We start from the raw sequence: 16,882 nt of genomic DNA, 5'->3' as shown, positions 1-16,882 counted from the left end.
GATGCATCTGCATATGTTTCCATTCACAAAACAGAAGCCTGTTCTAAAAACATACTAAGTATAACATTTATTATTGGTCTAAGATAACAGTATACTTGTCTTTGTGGCTCCTGCTAAGCCATAACTAGTTCTCTCTGCCCACCTTTAATTACAACTACTGCTCTTGTGCACTGATTACGTACAGAGCCTTTGTATAATTGATAGGTATTAACTTAATGATCAGAAAATGGAAACATTTCTGACTGCTCTCTCTCTATTCCAGTGGCTGCTTATCAGCATATTCTTCAAAGTCCTTTTTTCACTTTAGAAGAATTTACATTTCTTTTGGAAGACAAAAAGTCTTCCAAAGATGACTTTTTTTGTGGTATGGAAAAAAGAATCTGGCTGCAAGCAGATTTAGTAGAGACACAGAATTTCAGCCAGGAACGGGATCTGATTCTCTGAAGAAGGTGGAATTATTCCAGCTCGTCACATCTCAGACAGGCACACGGTGAGGTCTCCAAGATCTCTTCCATATGGTACAGCCAGCCCACCCAAATTAGCTGATCCCTTCCTGCAGCCCCAGACAAGGAGAGGTTTCCATGGGTCGCTCCCGTAAGACATGAAACGTCCTGCCCTTCACCAGAAATCTATTTTCTCTACAAGCTCAGGAACATTGCTGCCACAAATCTCATTAACATTTGCTGACACATTTTGAGGTCACATGCATTATCTTTCCAGCCACTGCAACACATCTTTCAATGCTGCCTGTGCTCTGTCATGTCAGCACCGAGTAACCAGCAGCAATTGTTTCCACAGGACAAGTAACACTACTGGATTGCACACCAAATTTGTTACATGGAGATTATTTGTGTGCAGCTGCATTGGGTGGGAAAAAAAAAAAAAGACTTGAGACCTAAATAGCAGAAGGAAAAAGCAGATACTTTGTTCATGGATATTTACGCATGCCAACAAGTTGGTCACAGTGGACGGTCTCACATTGGGGCACTCGGGGTGTCAAACTGTGTGTGGCAGGCAGGACCTGCCTGCAGGCAGCAGAGGGATGGGCTGTGCCTGCTCCTCTTAGCGCTGCTTGAGAAACACCCAGATCCTGCAGGCACAGGCGAGAGCACAGAGAAGGGCAGCACCTTGTGAGTGTGTCTGGCTGCAGAGGGAGATGAATTGATGGAGCGTGTTGAGATCATCGGGGCCTGAGCCTGTAAATATTTGCTAGCATGGAGCAGGTAGCCCTGTGCCAGCACCATGTGTGCTTTGTTTAAAGGTCACCCAGCTGTGGGAGGTGTTGTGAGCCTGCAGAGCCAGGCTGGGGCTGGATGTGCCCTGCTGAGCTGGCTGGAAGCCATCAGGCCACCTCCTGCAAACGGGCACGCTGGGAGGGATGACTGTCACCTTGCTGACAGCCACAACAGGTGCCAAAACCCTCAACCCACCTCACACAGAAAACACACTTGGAGACACTGTGCCCCAAGCCAAAAGGGAGCCTGGAGAGCTGAAGCAGGCAGCTTGAAATGTCATTCCTCCTTCAGCTCACTGACAGCAGAGGGAGAGACTTTGGCTAGTTTGCTTTTTAAAAATATAGCAGGGAATTGTTTTGGAAACTTTTTTTTCTGAGTGCAAAATCTCGAATGGGTAATGATAGAATATACATGTAAAACCCCCAGAAATAATAAAGTTGAGAGGTGAATAATCACCCAGCTCTTTGAAGGGCAAAGTGGATGGCCACACTCCATTTTAGACATCTTAGTTAAATTAAGTAGAGGAGTCAAGTTCCACTAAGTCTTCCTGAATGAGCCTCTGTTCTGCACCCTATGTAGCACACAGGAGAGAAAGTCCCTTCCTACAAAGCAAATGTTTATTAAGGACACTTCAGAACTGGCAATAACTCATATAGAGCAAACCATGGCAGAAAACAATCTGTCAGATTATGTAGTGTTATCAAAATCCAAACATTTGGCAAAATTAGGCCCATCTTACTGGAATTTCCTCTGGGGTAAAGCAAGCAAAAAAGCTTTCCCAGCATTGAACTACCTCACTACCAGATTTTTTGGGAATAAGTGTGTTGAGACTTTCTTTATCAGGCTAAAACCAAGCAATAAAAATGAATGTAGTACATAAAAATGAATTGTCTCAGATTTTAAACAATCAGATTGGAAATATCAAACAGTTTTACCACATGATAATGGGGTGTGAGGTGATTTGCCTGTCTTTCTGCTATGGAATATTTCATCACTTCTGTTTTAGGCTCAAAATGAATAGAAAAACAAATTTCAAGTACACATCAACTTTCATAAAACCATCTTACATACTTCATAAACAGCATGATTGTTGTTCCCCCTTGGAAGAAACAGCAGCTATTGTAAGTAGCTTTATTTTGGGAACAAATACTTAAAAGTTAGGAATGGCATTCAGGGTTTAACTTGTGCACAGTGTTTATGGAGCACAAACTGAAGCACAGTTTAGTCAGTAGCAGAGTTCCTCTTGGTTTGAGAGGTTTTAGATCTTGTGCAATAATGTTCATTTTTAACACTGAGTTCCACAGTGGAAAGAGACAAAAAAACCTGTGATAACCTACCAGTGCATCTGCTTTATGCTTCAGCTTCTTAGCCTCTTGCATGTAATAATCTGCATTGTGCAGCCTAGAGAGACAAAATCAATTAATTCAAGTCTTTGCTTTCATATAGTTGGACAAATGTTGTTTGAAAATATTGCTGATTGCTTTAAAGAAGAGTTTTGACATATATGCCCACTTATCTCTTTAAATCTTAACCTGATATCAATCTCAAGCTTCTGTATGCAGAGATATGATGGGTGACCAGAATATAAAATGAGTAGCTGTAGAAACTGGTTGCCCAAAGGACCTATTAATGTATGCTGAACAGAGGAAAAGGAAAAATATTTTAAACTAATTAAGTGTAAGAAGTTTCCATTAGAGGAGCTAAAGTAAAAAAATGAAGAAGAATTACCGTGAACCAACATTCATGATCTGAAAACATTTATCAACAGAATCTTCATTAATCAGTGACAACAGTTCATTTGCCAAGATTAAAACTGTGTGTGCCTTTGTGCAGCACTATGCACACAGGTGCCCAATGCCAGCACTGTAATCAAAGATATTCTCTTTCCCTGGGACCTCTGCTTGCACAAAAATCCCAATCACAGAGCAAAAAGTCAATAAAACTTACACATCATCAAATGTTATTTTGGGTCTTCTGGGCTCAGAATTCCCATTGGAAAGTGTTGGCATTGCAGACCAGATGTCTGGTTCTAGATGGCTGGTGTCAAGAAGAGTGTTGGCTGTGGGTGTACTGTGAGATTCTTCCTCCTAGGAAACACAGGACTGTTATTCACAGTTCAAACAAACATTTTCCGACCATATAAGTGCTCACATCCACCCTCCCTGCCAAAACCCCTTCCCAACAAACCAAAGGCTAAGAAGGCACCAAGCAGCCCACCTACCTTCATGTCACCTCACCAAACCACCCTTCCCTTCTTTGTAACATGAGCCTAACCGATTAATTAGGGAGTACAGCTCCACTTCTGGGCTCTCACCTGAACTCAGTAATTTACACTTGGAGGTGCAAGGTCTTGGTGGATATCATGGTGTTACTGACTAGAAACACTTAAAGCAAGGCTGGGGAGATCTAATGGGCCAGGCTACATCTAAACTCAACTTCTTCAAGGTCTATCACACTAATGGAATCTTTTTTCTATATTACTAAGAGCTAACTAGGAGCTAACAGGCTGAAGAGTCTGCTTGGATTTCAGCAGGGAACAATTTCCTCTCTTGCTACAGAAGGAAGAATGGAAAGCAGAAGTCAGTTGTGACTTTGCAATGATTAAAACCAGAAGCATAACAGAAGATTTTAAATCAGGCAATTGCAAATTGCAAGCTTGGTCCCCAACCAGATAAACTAAATTACAGATGAACCAATGAACTAGGGAAAGAAGTCTAACATATTTTAGGGGAAAAATATTTCTTGCATCAAGATAATAGATTAACAAAGGATAAATCTGACTAGAGATGCTGGGATGAGAGGAAGGGGCCCTGCTGTTTACACAGCACTGTTTATTTGCTGACATATGCAGTTCATTTTGGCACTGATTTCAGTTGAAGTGGTGTGTATTACTGGCGCAGCTTGAAGTGACACAATGATATCAGAAAGCAACAGGGATGAATGAATAAGGTGAAGTGATTTGTCACCTACAATTCAATGCAACTTGTGAGTTTTACTATTACAGTGCAGGGTAACAACCTCTCTCAAAGTGGTGAACTGTGAAAAATGGGGCTATGCATGGCCTTTTCTGTGGCAGAATTTTCTTCTTGTTTTTTAATTTTGACAGTGATACTAAGATACAGTTTGATAATATAAAGAAAGGATGGGTTTGAAACTCTAGAGGAAGGACTATTTTCTAAAATGGGCCAAAACCCTGGAGTTTCTCTGTTTAACCTAAAAAGAGGGTGACAAACCAATGTGAAATTTTATGTTGTTTTAGTGAATTTGATATGCAGTTTTGGCTCTTTTTCATGTATTTTCAGAAAAAAACCCTACCTGAATTTGGTGAAAAGCAAGCAATAAAGAACCATCTCTGTGAGAATCACTGATGGTGATATTGTTCTACGGGGAAAAAAACCCCAATTGACAAATTGTCTAAAAGCTTACAAACAATTAACGAAGATTAAGCATAAATAAACTTTACTGTTGTGAGCCTGAAAACCTGAGAGAGGTTATTACCATGCTGAGTGTACTATGGACAGGAATTTTTTGTTATATTGTTATTGTCTGTTTAGTTTAGGCCATAATATTCAGTATGACTACTGTGCTTAATTCTGGCTGAGAATTTGGGGCAGTAATTCAGGTGACATTCTGGAAGTTTTATTTTGAAAATGTGAATGCTGCAGCTATAGAGTTAAGGGACTAATTTCAGCTAGCTGATGGCTGCAAAGGCTCTTCTCTGAGGCTCAGGGTTCAGGTGCTTCAGGGAATGATAGACAACACCAAGCAGATGCCTAATGCTGGCCTAAAAATGGAGCTTGCAAGATCTGTTTATGCCTGGCTCAGCAAAGATCCACTCCCCCTGAGTGGGGCTACATAAGCATTTAGAAACACATACTGTGTGGGAAAAAAATCCAACAGAATAAAGCTGAACTGATTTCATTTTATCTCGTTCACCGCCACCAACGGAGGCTGGTTACTTACACAGATTCCTTTGGGGTTAGAAGAAGATTTATTTTCATTCTTTCTGTGTTTAGAAGCAGAGGAGGAAGAGCTGCTGGTCTGTGAGGTGTTGGTGACAGTGGGCTCCTGGCTGAAGGAGCTGTTGTCACTGCTGTGCCGCCGGTGCACAGGGTCGTCCAAGAGCGGGGACAAGGGAGGAGGGAACAGCTTCTCTTCTCTTTTCTTTGTCACCTTCTTCACCGAGCTACTGCTGCTCCTGGGGCACACAGAAAAACCAGATGCACTTCAAGAATATTGGTTAATTCCCCACAGCACAAAGCTGTACATCTCATTTACTGAGAAGCCAGCTCTGCCCTCCAGTCTGTCCTGCAGTCCCGTGCCCTCCGTGGCGAGGCACAAGGGGACAGCAGTGAAAACAGAAGAGCTGCCTCTGCCTTTTCAATGACTGCAGAAACCTTCTGCTTTGGAGGACAACTTGCAGTGCATTAGTACAAATTGCACCCAATTTAAATGCTAATTTGAGTCAGTCTTCATTTGAGAGGTCATAGACGTTCTGACTCAGCAAAGTGCTGGAAAGTTTTATGCACGGGGTTAGTTCCTTTGACATCAAGTATGACTATTTATGTGTTTAACATTAAGCATATTTTTAAGAGGTGGATTAGGGCTCACATAAGCAACCTTTGCAAAAAAACCCAAACAGCACATGGCAGCATATGAACCAAAAATAGAATTTATAACAACTACAAAATGATAACCATAACAATAACAAGATAATAATTATTTAACCTCTAGAATAAAGCAAACATTCAACACTATATTAAAATGATACATTGTAGCTGGCAAAAGCCCTTGAGCAAATATTGGTTGATGAATTGAACGTGATTCAGAAAATGAATGTGGTTTTGACATAAAAGCTCAAGTAACACGATAATCTATTGTCTGTTTTATGTACAGAGATTGTTAGCTGGCTAGCAATGGCAGCTGTGATGCACAGTAAAACCAGAAAAAAACCCCCAACCTGGTAGGCCTTTCTCCACTCAAATTCATCAAAAAAGAAAAAACCAAACCCAAGACTTCACTGACTGCTTAACATGTTAATCTACTCATAGATTTTTATTTTAGGTATTGTCCCAGCTCAGTCAATGAAGATAACCTGAATTTTAATCTTTTGTTAGACATCTAATATTGCACTACATGATCATTAACTGTTTATGATTATTGACTAAAATTTCAATAACAAATTAAGTCAACAAGAATTTATGTTTTGTTCCCATTTTCAGTCAGTGTCAGGAATTATTGATCTCCTTTGCCTCAAAGTAACCAGGGAAAGAGGAGAAGGCGACCCAGGTTTCCTTACTTCTCATTTAGGAGCTCTCTCTCATTTCAGCCTGGCCTCTTCTGCAGTTTCACTGACAGTATCAATATCTACACCTCAGTCACTGCCCTACTTGGACCTTTGGTGATACAGAAATATTTTAGCCTTACCTGTGAAACCACAGAGTGAAATCAAACAAACTCTTCATGTTTTATAGCTCCTCTACCCAAAACTACTTTAATTCAACTGAAGCAGAGTTAAAAATATCTTATTTGAAACCCTCTGATATTAAAGATCTTCAGACTGAAGAAATAAAGCAAGCTCAAATTCATATTGCCTTATGGATGGATGCTGTCCTTGTTGGAAAACACATGGGTCTGAAGAAGATCAAAGGCAAACAACCATGTTGGACCAGACCAGCAGCTCTTGGAGGAGACTGATTTCATGCACATGTGGTCCTGCAATATGTCCTCCAGAAAGTTCTCACTTAAAGCTCCATCTGTTTGCTTTCTGACCCCCAAAGGGCATTTTGGAACTCAGACAAGTTACCATAGTTATGGCTCACAACACTCTGAACGTTTTCCAGAGGAAAATTTTCCAAAGGAGGGTGAGCACTGCCCTGACAAAGCACACACGTGTTCTTGGATTGTACAGCAGCAAAGAAGACACAGTTAACCCACAGAAGCACCCAGGGGCAGAACCTCTGCCTCCCAAAGCACATGCCCTACACAGGGAACCCTGAACATGCACTCACAGGGGAAACACAGAGCAAAGAGATTTCCTGTGCCACTGTGCACATAGAAGTTTACAGCTCTTCACTATTTAAAACAGCACCAGTTCACTTCATCTTTGGGCTCAGATATAAGATGGGGCAAACCAAAGAACAGGTACAGCTACTCAACTCTGGCACACAAATCACTCTGTGGCTTGGAAGAATTAACCACAAAACAAAAGGCTCTAGAGGATATTTTTTATACATAATTTACGTTTAACTCCGTCCCCCCCAATAAATACAGTTTTGGGTTTTTTTTTCTTTTCTTCCCCTTGCCCACTTAATTCTATAAGTTTTTGCAAGAATTAAGCTGATAATTTATTTAGCAATATTACCTCCCTCAGATTTACACTAAAGCATTTATGCTAACAATAACCTCCATGAAAAGCAGTTAACCAGATTGTCACTTTGCTTTGGGCTGTTAATGGCCTAAGAAACTGGTCTTTGATTGCAGGAATCGCTAATTTTGAATGAATTTATTGCAATAATTACTGAGACTCAATGGTTTAATTTGCTGACATGATTGTTAGTTAAAATTATTTAAAATCTAGGGAGAAACACAAAGTGCACTGAAAAACTACAAGCAGAACTGATGGTCTTTTGGCTGCAGGGTTTTAATCTTTTGTGTCTAAAACAGGCCAATTATCAAAGAAGGAGAAGGTTCCCCATCTGCTTTTTTTTTCCAGCCTGGTTTTTATTAGGGCAGAAAGCAAGCAAGCAAGCAACAAGAGGTCATTGCATGAAGAAGGGAGAGTTTCCAGCTACTCTCATGTTTCAAGCTGCTTTTCTTTGCCCTTTCTTTATCCAGTCCTTGTGGTATGCAGTGCTATCTCTGGCCTGGTAGTGACACAAAGCCACCCCAGGCTTTGTCTATGCCAGGAACCTGGCTTTCCTTTGCCTCTCCTTCCCTGGCCCACAATGAAATGCTGCAATTGAAGGTGTATCTGACTTTCTGCAGGGCTCTACAGGGAAAGGTCACTCCCACATTGGCCTGGGCCACATGGCAGCACCTGAATGGAGCTGAAGTCATTGTCATGGATGTGAAGGCTGCTGCGCCATGAAAGAACCCCAGTGAATGCTGCTGTGACTACCCAAGGGAGCAACTAATAGGTATTGCCAAGGAGAGGTGCATCTTCAGCTAAAGGTTGAAAACAAAAGAGAACGGGAAATTTTGAAAAACAAAAATGCAGAAATGTTTGCCTCAGACAGATTTCTAGCATGCCTGCTAAATGGTGGGCAAGTCTCACTGGTATGAGTCCAGTTTGACTCACAGTTTGCATCAGCAAATAATTCCCTGTTGCTACAAACGTGTTGCTACAAAAAGCCAAATACTGGTGAGTATTTGGTGAGTCTCTGTCTGGACTGGTTCTACCAATCAAATATTCATATATCAATGGGATTCAGCAGCACACACAATTAATGCTTAAATTAAAATTTCTCTGTCAAGGAACTAAATATAAATAAGCAATCCTCTGCTGCAAAGCAGGCAGCTGATCTGACAGAAATTCAGCTTCACAGAAGTGCTTCAATGTATTCCTATAAACACACTGAAACACCTATTCCTTCATTTGGTGTAAGTACCAGAAATAAGGAAAATACAGTGGCAATAGTTTGAACACTATATTTTAAGGGTCAGGTCAAATTTTGGAAAAAGCATCAGCCTCTGAATATGTGAGGGACGAAACAGAGAGGTAATTATGACTTAGGCAATGACTACAGAATACAAAACTCTCTGGTTGTGCAAATGCCTTCTAAGTTCACAAGTGGCCATTTGAAATTTCTGAACTCAAATTGTACATGTAGTCACAGAAACTTGTGGAAATTAGGCATATAATGGCCCCTATTAGACATGCCACCCTTTAAAGATTAATTGTGCATCTATGTTTGCTTTATTGAGCCCATATATTTAGGGGAATATTACAGAGAAATGTATCCAAGTGCCTCAACCACAGCAAGGCAGGCAATGGGAGCTGTGAAAGCACAGGTGTGACCTGTCTTTTGCTGATTGCTCCAGACTCCTGAATGCCTCCAAATTTTGGCCCAGATTGTGGTCTTTCTGTCAAAACACTCTTGTACCTTTAAAAAAGCCTAATAAAAATCTCATGTCTGCCTTGTGGAACCTGGCTTATTGGCACAGGGATCAAGTTCTAATAGGAGAGACCTAAGGTTCCTACTAAGTGACAACATCCACCATGGGACTTAACACCTCCTTAAGGGATGAAGTTCATCATCACACCTGTAGCTGACTCACCCTCATTTCTTAACGTGCTTATATAGAGAGTTCTAAAAGGAAACTTAGAACTTTTGGGAATAAAAGACCAAATGGCAAAGCCTGTCTTTCAACCTTTTACCCCTGAAGTGTTACTTTCCCCCATGGCCTTGAACACTGGACTTTATTCTGCCTCCCCATAAAAAATTACTCAATCTTCTGGAGAACAGAATCACTCCTGACTGCTTAAAAATGAACGTTTAAATTTCTAGGAAATTGTCTTCACACAGTTCATCCAGCTCCTTGATCTTTTGGGAAATACATTGATTTATATTCAGTTGCATGTCTCTGGGAGTTGAAAACCTGAATCAAAAAAGTATTGCATTTTCTTCAAGCAAACTCATAAAACACTAGTAACAACAAAGGCAGTGTCATCCAGGTCTCACTGAGGTGGAAAAATAGTCAGAGAATTTTGTGTCAAAACTTCAGGCAGATGAGAGAAAAAGCTAGTATATGGAAATAACTATTGATGGACACAATTATGTTTTAACCGAGAATACCCAAGGGTTGAAAGCTCTGAGGAATCAAATTAACGACCTGGAAAACAAGCTCAAATTAAGAAACATCAGGTTGGGGGTGGATCCTTAGGGCCTGATGGTGACAAGAATAGAAAGATTTTTTTTTAATGGATTGTGGAGGTGTTGGGGATGCATAATCCTTGATTCCCTCTGCAATATATCTCTGCTCATTGTATATCCAGTAATGACAATTAGGCAACACCCATCATGATGTTTATCAAATGTGCAACATGTTACAGATCCCACTGTAATTTTCATCTTCCTCTTCCAGACTCCAGCTCTGATTTTCTCAGTGGCTGAATGAGTGGCTAATTCACAGAGTGATGTTACTCCTTATTGACACCAGAATAAATAAAATGATGCTCAACCTTTCTTCAGGGATTTTAAAATTAGTGTGCTGTTTCATAACTTGTTTTTGAACTTTATCAAAATTTACCTATTTTATCCTCAAATTGTTTTTAGAAGCACACTATGATTTTGATTCTTTGCTTATCCTAGTGCAAAGCAGAAAGAAGCATCTCATCTCAAAATCATAAAAGCATGAAATAACAAAAGGGAATTGGACTCTTTGGCTATTTATAGAATGTCAACCTTGTGACTCTATAATCAGAATCATTATTTATGTGGCACCTGTTTGTTCAAGCATTATAGCCACCTCTGAAAGACACTCTGAAAGGCACAAACTATTGGATGGTGTGTGTCTGCTGAGATACAAAGCACATCTGAGACACCTGGGATGGTGGGCCCTGGCATTGCTGTTTACGCAGGTAAAACAAAGAGGCAATGTCACTATTTTTTTCAGTAAAACTGGGAACTGTCTCTCATGAAAATGATTTAAAAAATTTAATTCTAAGCAATCAAATAAATCCCAATTTTAGCAGGATTCTCTGTCCACAGAGGTTCAAGGTAATAGAGGCAAGAAAGAACATTGAAGGGAGGTTGAAGAGTACACCAGGATTATGGCAGCATTCTGAAGTCTTGCAGGCCATCAGCAGGAGGCATGAATCTCATCCAAAGCCACATGGCTCCTCTTCCTCATGGATGGGAATACCAAGGCTGTGCTGCTTATGCTGATGGGCTGTAAAGCCCATCTGACTCTGCAGCAAAGATATATTTACAGAACAGTACTGTGAAATCCCTCAGGAACGTGATATCAAAAATCCACTTACTCTTTAGTGCTGGTTATTCTGTGGTTTGGAATTGGAGAGATACAAGGTGGGAGCAGACAGGAAGCTGGAGGCTCCTCCAGGCGCTGCTTCTTGCTTTCCACAAAGGTGTCCAGGCTTTCTGTCTGCTGTAACAAAACATGGCAGAGCATCAAAGAGTCAGCATTTGTGCACAGCTTCACTGGCCATCCAGAGGACCTATGGAATCTCAGTGTATTTCCCCCACAGCAGCAGCAGTTGAACTGCTGGTCTAAGAGAAGTGAAAGTCACCTGAAATCAGGGCTAAACGTGCTCCAAACACAGGATGTGGAGTTATATAACAAGTGACATAGCTGATAATTAGGAAGCAAAATGTCTCATGTGCTAAAGTTATCTTCTGTAATGCACTGGAATTTAATTAATAATTTAGATGCAATGATTTGATAGCACCAAACCTTATTCAAGTAAATAGCTTTTACTCATTGACCTAATAGAAGTTGATGGGAAAACTTCTCTGAATAAGTATTCCTCACAGGACTAGGAGTGGAGGACTGAGCTGGGGTAGTCATTAACAGCACTAGCTCATTTGAAATTTGCTTTGGAAGACTCGCTGATGCATGACTTTTGTGCCTGAACCAGGACAAACAAAGCTGATTATTGCTCTGTCACTGCAACCTTCATATCAGTCTTCGAGTCCACCAGTAGATGGCTAAAATAAATCTTTTAATAGCATGATTTAGAAATTAGTCTCTCTCTACCCTGCTTTAACTCTTGCTGTACCCTGAAGTCATCCTAATTGGCTTGTTTCTTGGGTAGCAGTGAACAATCACATTACAACATTACAGGGGCTGATTCAGAGTCCAGCTTATGTTAGCACAGGCCCAGAGCAAGATTCTCCATTTTGTTACTTTCTGATTCAAAGTTTCAGTCAAGGAAATGATGAGCTTACACCTTTCATATAACTCCCCCTTATTTATTTTTCTTCCCTGGGAGCCCTCACTTTAGTTGCCAATACTACCCTTGTGTTTTAGTCACGATTCCTTCTCCATGATACAGACACTCCACTAAGCTACCCAGAATCATTATAGCAAGAATTATTTTTGGTATAATTAATATGCACCCTGGTGTACTTAGACATACATAAGTATGGACATTTATACATCCCTCTCCTCTTTCTTTCTCCTTTCTTGCATCTCTGTAGTGTGCAGCTAGAATATAAATTGAATAAAAACCTGCTGAGTTTACTCATGTGATTACTTTCACTTAATTCAGCAGGGAAGGAGCCCGTGCAGTGACTCATTTAGGCAGGGGTGGAGACCCTGTGTCTGCCTGGCATCGTCTGTCTTTGTGTTGCATTAATTCTCTTGTACCGCTGGACTCCTCAAACTCGGGATTTCAAGAAGTCCTCCAAAACAGACAGCTGAAGTCATATTCACAATGATTTATAAAATTTGGAGTATAAAAAATACACTCTGATGACTTTTCACAGGCAGACCAGAGTACAAGCATTTCAGCTGGAAAAACTGACCACAAAAATTCATTTAGGATATAAAACCTCAGTTTCTTTTCTGAAAACACATTTAGTTTGAAGTGCAATGTCATATCCCACAAGGTAGGATACCCTTGGGCATAAATTACATAAAACACATGATAAAACATAATGCCTTCAGTCAAAATATATTTGTTTTTTGGGAAGCTGTGCAGAGAAAGCAGCTAGTTAAGTAAATTATATTTCTATGTATCATATTTGTTCATACCACAAAACAATACAAAAACAAAATTCACCAGGAGCATAAGCAAGCACCATTCCACTGACTTTGATGAAGCCTGTTTAAACCAGTGGTGAAAACACCTTAATTCTTCAGACAATAAACCCCTCTCTTCCAAATAGAAGTCACATTTTCTGAGTATGGCTGAAACTGCACTAATACGAACTCATCACTCTCTGCAGATTACAGAACACTGGAAACTAATAGGTGAGTGAGCAAATACAGTGAAAAACTTGTTAGAAGAATCTCAAAAAATACATTGTTTATTGATTTTTTCAGCTGGGGTTTGCTTTTTGCTAGTTTCTGATGTTAATTTGTAGTGCACTTGTAAATGTCAGTCCTTTGTAAAGCCAATAAAGCCTCAGTGCTGTGATGCCTCCCCACAGCCTGGCTGCAGATGCAGTGAGGAACCATTGCCTCTGGTCCTGACCTCCAGGGTGCTCAGAAACACAAGTGTTTTCCTTTAAACAATGAAAATTACTTACCTTGTGTTTCCTTTTGGATTTTGTGGAGGGTTTTTCAGCTGCTGGGGTGGGGGACTCTCGAGATGGTCGCCTGTGTTTCACATTTGCCTCTCTTGGTTCACTTTTCACAGACGTGGTCTCAAAAGTTTCCTGTCCAGGTATCCTAGAGAGTAAACTAAGGTCTATTTTCACCCACAGAGATTTGAGTTCTTCATATTCTCTCAGTGGGGACAGAAGTTCATTTTGTACGATTGGGATAGGAGAAAAGAGCTGCTCCTCCAGGTCATTGCTGGTCTGGTCAATGGATGTGTTGCTGCCATTGCTGGTTAAGCTACTTACACTGAGGATGTTACTGCCAGAGTCCTTCACTTTGACACCACTGCCAGACCCTGTGCAGGCTGGCAGCACCTTGGCCTGCAAGCTCTCCTCCTGGTCTGTGTTTGAATCAGAAGTAGATGAATCAGTTTCAATGAACTCCCGGGACTTTGGGACAATTTTGCTGGGGCCTCTGTACTTTTTCTTCTCTGAAGTGAGACCTGTGCTAGTTCGTGGTTCTTTCCTTGGAGCTGTCTTCCCAACAGCTGCTTTAGTTCGAACCTTTGGCTGCTCGGGGGGTTCCTGTGTGTCTTTTTCTTTGGGAGTGTTGCTGGTATTATTTGGTTTGGGCCAGTTATACTCTTCTACACTGGAAGTCCTTTCTACCTTTTTGGGTTGCTTTTTCCCAGTAGTCCTTTGTGAAGTTGGCTCATTATGAGCTGGTGACTTCTGCTTGGAGCTTTTTGCCTCCGGGGTTTTCTGGGCAACCCGTGGTTTGGCTTTCTCTCGGATGGGACTGAGGATCGCCCGGTCTTTGGGATCGGTCGGGGGCAGGCTGCTGTTGAGCTTCCCTTTGTTTGGCCCTTCAGCCTGCTGGTTGTTCTGGGCCTGGGAGCTGCTCTCGCTGTGAGGCTCATTTTGATTGTTGATGATGGTCTTGTTGTGGGGGTTCACCTTATTTAGCCATTTATCCAGCTGCCATTTGTTTGTTGAGGGGGGTTCGGGCTGCAGATTGAAGGATGACAAGGAACAAATCTCAGACAGAAGCAGTGCTTTTCCCTTTAAAAGAGAGCTTTTTTAATGTACCCTTTTATTTCAGTCAACTAGTGGTGACTGCTAGTTTTATGGAAGTATTTATGGAGTATTTATGGTTAATTAGGCTTCCTTATCTGGTTTACAACGTAGCCCTGGAGAAATTTAATACAACTAAAAAGTTTAGTTAGTCCCTAAAGAGATAGTTTTGTCATGTTGCCTTTCCTTAGTCCCAGCTGAATACTGTGTCAATAAAATCTTCTCTAGCTACTGGCAAAAATCTAAATATTTCTTTAAAGCAACTCAAATGTAGGCCAGAAAGATTCTTCCAAAAGCTAGAATGAGTATGGGGGTCATACATGTGAAAAGGCAAAGGGAAAAGAAGTCAACAGCATCAAACAGCACAGAACTCCAGCATCCCCCTAGCAGGGAGGGGGCTTTGCTCCCCTCCATGCTTCCCCCCCAGGCAGAGCTGAGGGTGGGCTCACCTCTGGCGTGGCACTGCGGGACTCCTCGTTGCACTCGCTATCGCTGGAGCTGCTCTCGCTGTCGGAGTCGGACTCGGAGCTGCTCTCGGACTCGCTGGAGCTGCCGGAGCCGCCGCTGGAGTGGGCCAAGCCGGCAGCGTGTGCCACGGGCACTGGAAGGCTGCTGGGGGACAAGATCCTTTCTTAGCATGCTCCTGGCCTTTTGCTGCCCAGTGAACCCCACCGAGTGTCCTCAGTGTCACCTCCCTCTCCTGCCGGCCCACGGGAGCTCCAGGGCCTGTGCCATCTTCAGGGGCCTGGGCCACCTCCAGGGGTCATGCCACCTTCAGGGGCTGTGCCACCTCCAGGGGCCTGTGCCACCTCCAGGGGCTGGGCCATCTCCAGAGGCTGTGCCACCTCCAGCGGCTGGGCCACCATGGAGCCACCAAGGAACTGGTTGGCTTCGTGACTCATGGGACACGTTGATTATGTTAATAGCATTACCATCATCATCACCCTCCAGTAAGAAACACTTCAGTGTCACAAGCTTGAGCTTATTAGGCCTATGATTGCAAAAACTAACAATCACACTTAAATAATTCATTAATGGAATCATGGTTTCTTCATTTTTTGCCAGTTCATTTATAATTTATGATCAAAGGAAGGACATTGGGCAACTAATATTGGACAGGACATTTTAAAAATTAATTTTAATGAATACTTTTACACTGCAGTGTACAAAAACTACGTACTTTTGACAAGTCTCCAGGGAGTGCCTGAGAATTTTTTATTTATAGCTTTTTTCCCCTCTCATATTTATGATAATGCAGTGAGAAAATCGCATTCATGCTGAAAATAAGCTTCTCTGTAAAATCTATTTTTCTGTGTGCTCAACTGTCCTCCAAGATGTATTTATTAGCAGTGCACTGTGTGTCATTGTTTATCCTCATCATTTGTTTCTAATCTGAGAGGTCAGACGACCCCAGCTTTTAGCACTACAGAATTCTGCCAATCTGACTCTTTATAAACTCATCTTTAATTTCAACTTTTTCGTCAGGGAGATAACCATAAGGTTATATGTCTCTTCAGCTGATCTATACAGGGACTTTTTGATGATTGAGTTTAAATTTGTGAAGCTGACAAAGCAAAGTGTTTGAAAATTGACACCATTTGCTAGTACGCCTTTATGGATATTCAATACTTCACCTTAATATATCATACACTGTGTGTGTCCCATATTGAGTGATCCAGAGGTGCCTACAAGGTATAACACAGCTTTGCCTCTGTTTCTATTTGCTTTTCTATTTTCCTCCAAGAAGAATTCAACTAAGCCAGGAATATGCTTTCCTTCCCATTTCAAACCATGATGCTCTGTGCATCAAGATGCTCTCTTAAAAAACCACAGTAACCAAGAAACTGAAAAAGCCAAGGGAAGAAGTAAAAAAGGAAAAGCCAGAACAAACTGATGGGTGACCCTGCTCTGCTAGAATCTTCACAAGCATTGCCACTGGCTTCCGTGACAGTAATAGATGGACTTTAATTTTCTTCCTACACTGAGCTACTTTCTCTCCCTCCTTGTTGGTAAAACCTATCGCTTGCACCGTGGTTGGTAACAAAACTGTCTCTTTGAGCCTGGCAATGGCCCTGCAGTGCCCATTGACAAAACAGCTTGGTGCTTTAGGGTGCATTAATGAAACAAAATTACTCACTTGGGTAATTGCTACAGATCACTAACTTTGTTGCTCATTAAGTCCATGCACTTTTTATTTTTTTAATTCTTTTAGCGGCTCCTTACTCAACTGACTTAAGTAGAGCTACTTAGAAAATTTCAGTTGGACATAGAAGGCAATTCAAAGAGCAGAGGATGAAAACATACAGGCATTTCTGAAAGTATTATGGAGAACTAACCACTGAATTA

General features: G+C 41.4%; 1 protein-coding gene across 4 annotated transcripts in view; it reads right to left on the bottom strand.

Annotated features, from left to right (window-relative positions):
• Window positions 1-16,882, bottom strand: part of AFF2 (ALF transcription elongation factor 2) — a 330,786-nt gene that overhangs the window by 25,939 nt on the left and 287,965 nt on the right. For 2 of the 4 annotated variants that reach the window (XM_058814367.1, XM_058814370.1), the window contains exons 10-15: window positions 14,986-15,148; window positions 13,451-14,470; window positions 11,221-11,345; window positions 5,199-5,433; window positions 3,183-3,322; window positions 2,573-2,636 (exon numbers count right to left, since the gene is read on the bottom strand). In XM_058814367.1, the coding sequence (XP_058670350.1) occupies window positions 2,573-2,636; window positions 3,183-3,322; window positions 5,199-5,433; window positions 11,221-11,345; window positions 13,451-14,470; window positions 14,986-15,148 (1,747 nt within the window). The remainder of the gene's footprint in view (window positions 1-2,572; window positions 2,637-3,182; window positions 3,323-5,198; window positions 5,434-11,220; window positions 11,346-13,450; window positions 14,471-14,985; window positions 15,149-16,882) is intronic. The other 2 variants (XM_058814369.1, XM_058814368.1) reach the window with 2 other exon arrangements.

The sequence above is a fragment of the Ammospiza caudacuta genome, chromosome 14, assembly GCF_027887145.1.
Source record: "Ammospiza caudacuta isolate bAmmCau1 chromosome 14, bAmmCau1.pri, whole genome shotgun sequence".
Taxonomy (NCBI): domain Eukaryota; kingdom Metazoa; phylum Chordata; class Aves; order Passeriformes; family Passerellidae; genus Ammospiza; species Ammospiza caudacuta.
This window is presented reverse-complemented; position numbering and strand designations above follow the sequence as displayed.